This window comes from Leptonychotes weddellii, chromosome 12 (assembly GCF_054177405.1).
Source record: "Leptonychotes weddellii isolate Sample4059 chromosome 12, ASM5417740v2, whole genome shotgun sequence".
Classification (NCBI taxonomy): domain Eukaryota; kingdom Metazoa; phylum Chordata; class Mammalia; order Carnivora; family Phocidae; genus Leptonychotes; species Leptonychotes weddellii.
In genome coordinates, this window is record NC_138380.1 from 23,926,098 (window position 1) to 23,937,073 (window position 10,976).

Below are 10,976 nucleotides of genomic sequence, written 5' to 3' on the forward strand. Positions count from 1 at the left end.
CTCAATCTTTTGTGGGATAGGAAGCCCATAAGAATCATTGGCAAGATAATTTGGCAGATAGGACAGCCCTAGAAATTTTCATTTGGAACACAGAATTCTAAATTATTATTTAGAATACAATGCCTGAGATAACCATCTCTGCTTTGGAATTATTAGTCCTTATTAGCCATAAGGAATTAGGTAAATCAAATTTTAAAGTTTTACTTAAATGATTGGTTCATTTAACAGTGTAATAATAGTACATTAAATTGAGTCCCTTTCTTCTGAAAATCTCAAAAATGTACCTATTACTTAATTTGACCTTAGAGGGGCACCTGGGTAGCTCAGTCGGTTAAGCATTTGCCTTTGGCTCAAGTCCTGATCCCAGGGTCCTGGGATCGAGTCCTGTGTCAGGCTCTCTGCTCAGTGGGGAACCTGCTTCTCCCTCTCCCTCTGCTGCTCCCCCTGTTTGTGCTCTCTCTCTCTCTCTGTCAAATAAATAAATAAAATCTTAAAAAAAAAATAATTTGATCTTAGAGAACCTAGGAAGAAAAGCTGAGAAGGGAGATATGTTAGACCCTATTATAGATCCCTTAGACCCTGTTATAGAAAGGGAAGCATAAAGAATGGACTTTCTCAAAATTGAATTAATCTTTCAAGCACAGAATCAGAGTGAGCACTTACCCTGAGTTCCCAAGGACTGCCAAGGTATCTGGTTATATCAACAAAGCATCCTTCAACAGCAAAAAGGAAGCAAGTATGTCTGGAAAAGCAAAATAGATCTGGGTTTATGATTCCTAGGCTGAGTAGGTGGGGGTCTATCTACCTTGCCTTTTACCCTTACCCTGCAGGGACCTTGATAGAATGTTTCCACCTTTACTAGCTCTTTGCTAGATTTAACAGTGTCACATTGGAAGCACACGGATCTGTGTCTGGGGTGTGGACTATGTGCAGAAAGGGATGGGCAGGCTGCTCTGCAGTGAGATTTGTCTCTGGCATTGCACTTCTGCTCCCACCCTCTGGGGATCCTCTGGTCCTTTTACTTCCCAAGAATTGACCTGCCAAAGTCCAATAATTAACACAACCTTGTTGCCAAGACTAACTCTTAAGTATCCTCATTAGAATGGTATTCTTTGTGCCAGAGGAGATGATCTCATCTAAAATTTCAAGGTAGACTGGAGAATGGGGTTGCTGCAACCTCAAATATGGGGTCTATTTGAAAAGTAGGTATACATACTTTCCATAAAACTTCTATAAAACACAGGATATAATTACAGTGCAAGGCTTGTTCCTGAGACAGAATACTTTTGGTTTGTGAATTTATGATAGTTTTTAATGTTAGTTGTCAGCACACTTGAATGGTTATAGCATTAACAAGGCCAAGGTCACTGATTTGATCCAGGACTGGAATGAGTCATTTTCATTAGGTCTGTGACTGCTCAGGTTTGCCATTTTTTACTTCCTGCTCATCACTCCATCTCCGAGGGCCTTTTCTCCTATCTTCATTGTCTTCTTGGTTCATATCTCTCATGTATGGGAAAAGCATCTATTAATTCATTTACAGCAAGATGTGAGATTTAGAGATACATGTCTTTTATAGGAGGATTTATGAAGAAAAAGTACTTCCTTAATAGACTACCAAGGGTGGGATTTTGGTTAAGAGCAGAGAAATTTTGTCTTAAAATATTGTTTCTTGGTGTCATTCAAATCATAATTACCCAACCACAAATGGATGAGGAATGTGTTTTTAGTTTAGGTTTACTGTCATGTAAACTAATGTCATTAAGAACAAAGGAAAACTGGTGAAAATTTATTATTGTTCTTTGGAAACTCATCAGAACCTCTAGGTGAACAACAGAAATTCCAGGATTCCAGGTCACTTTAAGATTGATTAGAAACATTACAATAATACCAACAACTGCTTGGGCTTGGGATAAATACTAATTATTGAGACTAAATAGATTCCTTAAGATCTGTTGATTTTATCCCTCTTAGGACAAATGATGTTAATCTTGCTGATTGGTTTTTTTATACTAATGAGCATTGACATACTTATAACCAAATTACAATGTTTTAGACAAGTTGTAGTAATTTTTTTTTTTAACTGCGAAAGAAATATACTGTGCTACAGAGGTCATATGTCACAATTGGTAGGAAACTTTATGTCGAGGTCGGACTGTAAAAGTAAAGAAAGATTTATAAAATCAACACACGTTTGGGAATGCTATGTTAGCTTTTAAATAGTCTCAATTGTTTTTAAAATAAGGAAGAGAATGTTACCAAGCTTAAGCAAGAGGGCGGAAGGTGGAGAATGAGACTATAATGACAGCTGATGCCTTCAGTGTTTTTCCATGGCATTGGGAATCAAGTATAGATGAAATATGTTGGGTATCATTGAAGTAAATGGATGTTTGTGATATGTGGGTGTGTCAGATTAAATCTCAGTAGTTTTGATAAAGGGAAGAAGCCTTCTCTTTGTGGAAGAGCGGCTGTAAATGGCTTTATTTCATTTTAGAGATCCATGCGTGTTTGTAAGGGGTGAGGCAGATCTCTCCCACTCGCTGTTTTGGTTTGGAAACACTAATGGAAGTGTGTTACCACCCTAGTATCATGACTTGCATGCATTCTGAAAGGAAGACCTTTTGATAAAGGCCGTCTTATTCACAGCAGAGGCTCTGATAAACATGCTCTCCCCACTGGTGATCAAAGAAGTGCCTCTTTCCTGGAGAAGTTGCCCTGAAGTGCGGCAAGGGTAAGGATTATGGAAAATGCAAGAGGAAGCCAAAGGCATACAAGCTCAAGCCATTTAGAGTTTCAAAGGAAACTCTACCCTGTGCTCCTCCTGCTTTTTTCCTGCCTGATTGTTAGGCCTGTAACCACAGACTTATAATAGATTATCATTCATGGTCCAAATGAATGGGTTTTCTTAACAATAATGCCCTTGTTTTGTGAGTTACTTGTATACAAAGGACAGCACAGAAATAGACGTACTTAAACATCTTTTTGAGGTAAAATATAAGTTAGGCTAGAGTACAGTTGTCATGGCTTTGGTTAGACATTTCCCTATTTTATAAAAATCAGGATATTTCAGTCACTTCACTGTACTGAAGCATGTTGACTCAATTTCATATGAAAGAAATTTTGTTTGGAAGTACATGGGTCTTTTTCCCCCCATCATTGTTACCACTGATTTATATCAGAAAGTTTAGCAAAAGGTACCATTTATTTGATAAAAGTTGTACCTTCATAGCTTACTGTCATTCAAAATGGTTTCTTAGGGGGCACCTGGGTGGCTGTCAGTTAAAGCATCCAACTCTTGATTTCGGCTCAGATCATGATCTCGGGGTCGTGAGATGCAACCTTGCATTGGGCTCTGCGCTGGGCATGGAGACTGCTTGAGATTCTCTCTCTCCCTCTCCCTCTGCCCCTCCCCCCACCATCTCTCTCTTTCTCTCTCTCTCTAAAAAAATAAAAACACAATACTTAAAAAAAAAAGATTTCTTATTTGTCTGTCTGCAGTAAGCTTCTGAGAAATGGAGCAACAGCTAAGACAGTAGCTCAGGATCTTCCTGCCAGGATCCTTACTGTTTTTCGTAAAGCGTCCGTGTGTTCTTTGTTCCTATCATTTTGAGTGAACTCGAATTTAATGTAGTATGAAGTGAACATGGTGGCTCCGGTTTTCTCATGGCCTGATGTTTGTACCGAATGAGAACTTGAACAGTGGGAAGAATGCTTTGGCACCTCGGCTGCTGCTTTCCCACCTGAGTCCTCAGGTCTCGACTCTGTGCCTGTCCCCTGCCTTGACGCGATGCTGCAGGTCGCTGAGCTGCCAGAAGCCTCGCTGCCCTGCACATGGGCTGGGTAGGGGCTGAAGGCGCTGTGCTGTTGTTCCTCTGGGATACAGAGATGGGCAGAACATTGCTGTATGAAAGAAAGCTTTCAGAGTTGTTTATTTTGATTCTCTTTGCTTGTGCACTTTGATGCCAACCACCCTCAAAACACTCCATATCTCATTTTCCCAAATAGTTAAAAATTTCTGCTGTCAGCTTTCCTCTGATCTCGATTCTCAAAATTAATAGTCTTGTCCGTTAGAAGTGTTTACAGTTCTGCTTTTGTTGATGTTAATTATTTCTCCCATTGCAGTTTAATTAATAGGAGATTGTATCTTACTCATTCCATCTCTCTGGATGTTGCTTCAAAAAAAGAAACTACCCCGTACCAGTTTTACTCCCAAGAGCAAATTTCTTAGTGACGTTGAATTTTAGCAATCAGATATGGTCATTAAATGCAGAAGATCCAGCATTTATGACACAGTTTTATAATTGCATATCATTGCACCATTCATCTTGGTAGAATTTCCAATGAGCTGTAAGTAAACACATATATTTAAAAATTGTGACTGAAATCTTTTCATGTTACCCCAATGTTTAGCAATCTTAATTGCATGGTTAGAGTTTATGTCAGAGAAAGCGGAAATTAGCCCACCACCCATGATCCAGATGATTTTTATCAATTAATTTCTGAGGTTGATTCTTGACAAATGTTTAAAGCCTTCTATAAATAATTTGGGAAAGTACTGAGCGGGAGCTTTGTACCTTTCTTTCTCTTTCACATCATAAAATCAAGTGCAGAAGTGAATTTACAGAAACCTACCTGAAGTAATAACACTGCAGGAGGGAGGAGGTACCCAGGACTGGCCTTCCGGCGGTTGCTGTTGGCAACTATGTAGTAAGCGCTATCTGCATTTGGGGCAGTGTTTTCCTCGGAGGCCCCAGCTCTTGTGACCTTCCTGCTTCAGCTGGCTCCTAATTGAGGAGAACACGATCAGAGAGAAGTACGATTGGACAACAGGAAGCTGGGTACCTGCAATGTGTGTAGGAAACCTAGGAAGCTTCCCTCAATCTGTGATTCGTCAAGAGGACTACAGATCAGATACGTTCTTTCAAACGCTTTTGGTGCTCAGTCCGAAAGCTTTTGGGAACACGGCTGAAGAACTAAGCATCTTCAGATAAAGTACAATGTAGAATTCCTGAGCGAAAGTTGGAGCACATGTAAATCTTGCTTAAAATTTGCCCCGGCTTTTGTTACCATGTGCAATGAAATACACAGAACCTAGAAAACATTTTTTGCTTTTTGAAGCAGCAAACGTCTTCTAATTAAAAATGGATGTGCAGCACGGTTTATAACTATCTAAGGAGAGGCAGTCTAACACACCTGTCTTAATACATGTCCACCCGCCTTCACTGGCTATTCCCTCTCATGAAATGCTTTGTAACAGACTGGGAGGTAGGTATGCAAATGCTAGCTCTTGTGCAAATTGGTCCAGATTTTATTTTTTTAAAGATTTTATTTTATTTATATATTTGAAAGAGAGAGAGCACGAGCAGGGGGAGGGGCAGAGGGAGAAGCAGGATCCCCACTGATCAGGGAGCCCAGTGTGGGCTCAATCCCAGGACCCTGGGATCATGACCTGAGCCGAAGGCAGACGCTTCACCGACTGAACCACCCAGGCACCCTTGGTCCAGATTTTAAATCTCTGTGTTTAAAATTAAGGAGATTAATTGGGGGAGAAGATGCTATCTCTTGAGTGTCATGTGTTCTTTGTAAATAATGATCAAAAACTACCAATAAATGGATGTGCCAAGCCTCTAAGAGATTGCCTCTCATCAGACTCTCTAGTATTTTGTCTATTTTGTCAGTAGAAATGTTATTCATAATTTTAAGAGAGTGCACTGCATAAAGCTCTGTAGCTTTGTTATTTGTGGACTGACTCCGGATATGTGGGCGACAGGGACACGCGACAAAGATTTGCGTTAGTGAAGATGGCACAGAAAGTCTTGCTGAGGATTTGTGTACATTTGATAGTTTGAGGATTTTTTTGTTTTGTTTTACATTCTTATAGAGAAATGAATCAAAATATTTGAAAAATATATAAATGTGAAGTTTCAAAAATCCATAAAATAAAATACTGCAATTTCTAAATAATACTTTTGATGCAGACTTTTAGAAAATAGCCAGTCCTCAGATTTCCATGCAAAGTGTGGCAATTACTGACATTAAGAAAAGTAATAATCTGATCTTAAGACAGTTGCATAGTGTGGGCCTCAATTTTAGAATTATTTTGAATCTCTGGCATAGAGGCAAAATAAATTTCCATCAAGGTGAACAATTTGTTAATTTGAAAGATAATTTTAAAAAGGTGTATGGAGGGTGCCTGGGTGGCTCAGTCAGTTAAGCATCTGCCTTTGGCTCAGGTCATTGATCCTGGGGTCCTGGGATCGAGTCCTGCATTGGGCTCCCTGCTCAGCGGGGAGTCTGCTTCTCCCTCTCCCTCTGCCCCTCCTCCCCACTCGTGCTCTCTCTCTCTCAAATAAATAAATAAATAAAAATCTTTAAGAAAAAATAAAAAGGTGTATGGAGAGTTGACTTTTTATGACAGTCATATTGGATGAATATTTCTTATACTGGTATTTATGGGAAACTTTCTGAAGATTTTGTACAAGAATCGTGGTTATAAGCTCAACCATGTCGTCTTGATCTGCCCTGATCTAGATTATGAATCATACTTTTTCTTCAGTTTTGCTTTTCATACACTTAAGCCCTCATTATATCTCATTTTCAGACTGTCTCCACTGAGAGTTGTGAGAATAGTCAGGGCATGGATGCGGTGTCCTAATTTTCCATAGTGGAACCAGTAGACATGACTAATGTTTAGCGTGTAAAAAAGGGGAGAGTATTTGACATTGGAACTCTCATAGAATCCGTAAGGCAAGTTGCCATCATTCTGGGAAGAGTGACAGCTTGAATGTAGCAGATAAACTACTAATGTGTTGAGTGTCAAAGTTGTTATGACAAATGGTTTTCCTTTTTTCAACATGATCCCTTTGAGTTCTAACAAATTAGACAGGAACATTTTATATATATATGTTTCCTTGCCCCTTTGCCAAGGCATGACCTATAGCTGTGCTTCTTGAACATTCCCACTAGCAGACAGAGGAGAGTGAGTGCACATATCCGAGAGCCTAGGGTACACCCCAAAACATCCTTCCCACCTACAGAGTTTTCGTCTCCTGTTTCATCTTAAACCTCATGAACGTTTTACCTTCTATCCTCATTGTCTTTATTTAAATATATAATGACATTTATTAAAAATTAAATTATTTCAATTTCCTGTAAATAGTTGAGTAAATTTGATGCTCCCAGATGATTACTGTGTTTATCTTGTGCCTTTGAGAACTACCTTCCCCCTTTTGGTTGACTATGACCTCCTTAAGGGAAAGAATTGTTTCTTGTTGTATATCCCCAATATCTAGCAGAGTGCTTGGGCCAGAGTCCATAGCAATAAATGTATGCTTGTGTTGAATATGTGTTTGTGTACGCATTAGAGAGTGTGTAGGATGTTTGTAAATATTTTACAGGCTACTGAATGATAGTATGTTTTTATATTCTCTGTGTGAAAAAAAATATGTACGTTTTTGGTTCTTAACCTTTAGTTGTTCATTTATTTAGATGTCTGGACCATATGCATATAAGAGTTTGGATGCAGTGCTCTGTGTGGTCAGCATCAAAGGGTTTTCTGATCTGAAATTTTCCTATGGCTGGTACATCTAGACATTGTTTCTGGCTCCTTTTTGCATATTTTCATGGTTATTTTTTCTATCTCCCATCTTTTGACATTCCTTCAGTATCTCATATAACCTTAAATTTGATAAATGTACTTAATTCATGATAGCTGTACTTATTTTATGCCTACCTGATCCAGTAAGTTGCTTCTTTGGGCAACATAAATTCATAGTGGTGGATTGTCTCCTGCATATTGTGATTTTTAATTGTGAATCCATGTTCCCTCAAATTTTATCTGTGGATTTCTGAGGTCTGGTTTTAAAGTGCATTCTTCCAAAGAGGTTTTGTGTTTTCTTCTACCAGGTGCCTGGGACAATTTAAAATTGTAATTTGGTTTTTTTCTGAGCCACATGGATGGTGTGAATTCTGGCCTTAGGCCAGTGTAAATTTGAGCTCCTGGTTAGAATTTGCTCTTCTTTTTTTTTAATCTCCAGTTCACCTAGATCCAAATCATATAAGGTTGACAAGTTTCTCTACTATTTCCTTCTATTTTTCCTCTTTATACCCATGAAGATGTCACTATTCGGGGAGTTCCCAATTCATAAGGGGATCTTTGACCTAATCCCCACGTACACTGGCTCTAGCTTTGTTTCCTGCCTCTGTGTACTTGGGCACCTGCCCCATTACCTAGTTAAAACCAACTTGAAACTCTCATCAGGATTGGCAGATGTCCCTAGGGCAAGCATGCAACATGGAGGGGGAGGGGTCACTGACCTGTTTGGCATTTGTTTTTTCATTGATTTTGACCCCTGGAGAATTTCTCTTTCTTGTTTTCTACAAGTGTATGTATTTGAAAATAATATTAAAATACTTTACTTTGCATTTAGGAGAAATTGGAGATCTTTACTCATTTGTTGGAATTAATAAGCTCTTGAATGTTTGCTGTGTGTGAGGCATGCTATTGACCCGCACACTGGAAAACATGACTATCCTTTTCAGTAATGAAAATGGGATGCACTCAACTATCCTTACTCCTTATCTGGATCTTCTGGTGGCCGGCATTTTCGTGGTGACTGAAATTTTTGAGGTGTCTCTGCTCTTTTCTAAAATAAAGTGGTATTGGACTAGCTGATCCTTATGGATCCTTTCAGCTATAAAATTTTTTTGACTCCATGACCCTTGAACCACTGCATTTCTTTATTTTCCCCTCCTATTTTTATCTTATAATAATTCAGCTAAAGACACCAACCCAGTTACCCATGCCTCATTCCAGGAAATTTTTTTTTTTTTTTGTCCTGTTTTGCCCATCTGTATTTACTGCCTAGCATTCTGATCTTTTAGAGATCACCCAGAATAAATGTGTTCCATGTTCCTCCCACAGGTCGCTTCCCTCGGAGTCACTACCTTCACCTTATGTGCTCTGTGTATAGACCGCTTCCGGGCAGCCACCAACGTGCAGATGTACTATGAAATGATCGAGAACTGTTCTTCGACAACTGCCAAGCTTGCTGTTATATGGGTTGGTGCCCTACTGTTGGCGCTTCCGGAAGTTGTTCTCCGCCAGCTGAGCAAGGAGGATCTGGGATTTGGTGGCCGAGCTCCTGCGGAACGCTGCGTTATCAAGGTCTCCCCAGATTTACCGGACACCATCTACGTTTTAGCCCTTACCTATGACAGTGCAAGACTCTGGTGGTACTTTGGCTGTTACTTCTGTTTGCCCACACTTTTCACCATCACCTGCTCTTTGGTGACTGCAAGGAAAATCCGCAAGGCAGAGAAAGCCTGTACCCGGGGGAATAAACGACAGATTCAGCTAGAAAGCCAGATGAACTGTACAGTAGTGGCTCTGACCATTTTGTATGGATTTTGCATTATTCCTGAAAATATCTGCAACATTGTTACTGCCTACATGGCTACAGGGGTTTCTCAGCAGACAATGGACTTGCTTTATATCATCAGCCAGTTCCTTTTGTTCTTTAAGTCCTGTGTCACCCCTGTCCTCCTCTTCTGTCTTTGCAAACCCTTCAGTCGGGCCTTTATGGAGTGCTGTTGCTGTTGCTGTGATGAGTGCATTCAGAAGTCTTCAACAGTGACCAGCGATGACAATGACAACGAATATACCACAGAACTTGAACTCTCACCTTTTAGTACCATACGCCGGGAAATGTCCACGTTTGCTTCTGTGGGAACTCATTGCTGAAGGACAACCTTTTGTTTGGTTAGATTTATTTGATTTTCAGATCCTGTGAAAGTTTTTACTTCATATTTTTCCCTCCTGGGGGAAAAAAATGCAACAAAAGAGAGAAATATTAACTACTGTAGAACTGATTCTGCAAATTAATATTTGTGCTTTGAAAAAAAAAATGTTTATATTTAGTTATTTAAGAAATATGAGGAGGCCAGTAGTTTTAGGTCATTTTATCTGGTATGGTGCTAATATTTTATTTGAAAAAAGTTACTGCACCTTAATTAATTGCTAACTTTCTTTCTTTTAAAAAAAAATATATATAATCAGTGTATATTGATTATAGCCATGTGATTTTGTAGGTTATTTTATGTTTGAGTTGTGATTGGAAGTATATTGTATATGGTATCGTGAGATGTTAAGAAGCATTCACAAAGTAGCACCAAATAAATTATACTTTATTCTTTAATGTCATTGTCAATCTACTTTTAACCAAGATTCAATAAATCTTTTAATTGCCTTAAATACACAATTACTGGTTCTACGCACAATTTAAAATCAGCCTTATTGTTTTAAAATTCTATTTTCCTTTAAAGCAGGTAATCACCATGTTACAAAGCAGTTTTTCTAATAGTACTATTTTATGTGCATGATTCATATAAAACTATATTGTATGTTCAGACAAAATTGTATTTTTAATATTCAGATACAGATGTAAGATTACTTCCAAATATTTATAAAATATGAATAGACAGCAGAGTTACTATTATTTATTTCTGAAGCATCATGTAGAGCTACAAGCTTTCCCATTACGATATGAGCAGAATCAAGGACTAAAACACCATGTATTTATCTAATTTCCTCTGAACATTGACCTTTGAAGCACTCTGAATTCTAACTTTTCTCCTTTTAAAAAACAAACTTGGTTAAATCTGTGTGGCTTAATTTCTTTAAAGGAATGGAAGTACAGTAGTAGAATAATAAAATATATATCTTGATTACAACACTTGAATATTCAAATACTACCTTTAAATTGATATTCCATAAGCTTCCAACAAAAAAACTAACCCTCTCCTTTTGAATTATTTGATTCCCCTCAGGAGTTTAAGTTCCAGCAGTTGTGTAGGATGCCTGCCTCTAGGGATTTGGGAATGAAAACAAGGCATCATTGTCTTCTTACAGATCCCTGTAATAGATCTCTGGAAAACTTCTCGAGGATGCCTAAACTCGGTTTGGGCTGCTGAGCATA

The 10,976-nt window shown here is 38.6% G+C and overlaps 1 protein-coding gene across 1 annotated transcript; it reads left to right on the forward strand.

Annotated features, from left to right (window-relative positions):
• The first annotated feature begins 6,345 nt into the window (after positions 1 to 6,345).
• GPR37 (G protein-coupled receptor 37) lies at positions 6,346 to 10,733 on the forward strand. The gene has a single exon (XM_081800165.1). The coding sequence runs from the start codon at positions 8,900 to 8,902 to the stop codon at positions 9,740 to 9,742; it is 843 nt and encodes a 280-aa protein (XP_081656291.1). The 5' UTR covers positions 6,346 to 8,899; the 3' UTR covers positions 9,743 to 10,733.
• Positions 10,734 to 10,976: the final 243 nt, after the last annotated feature.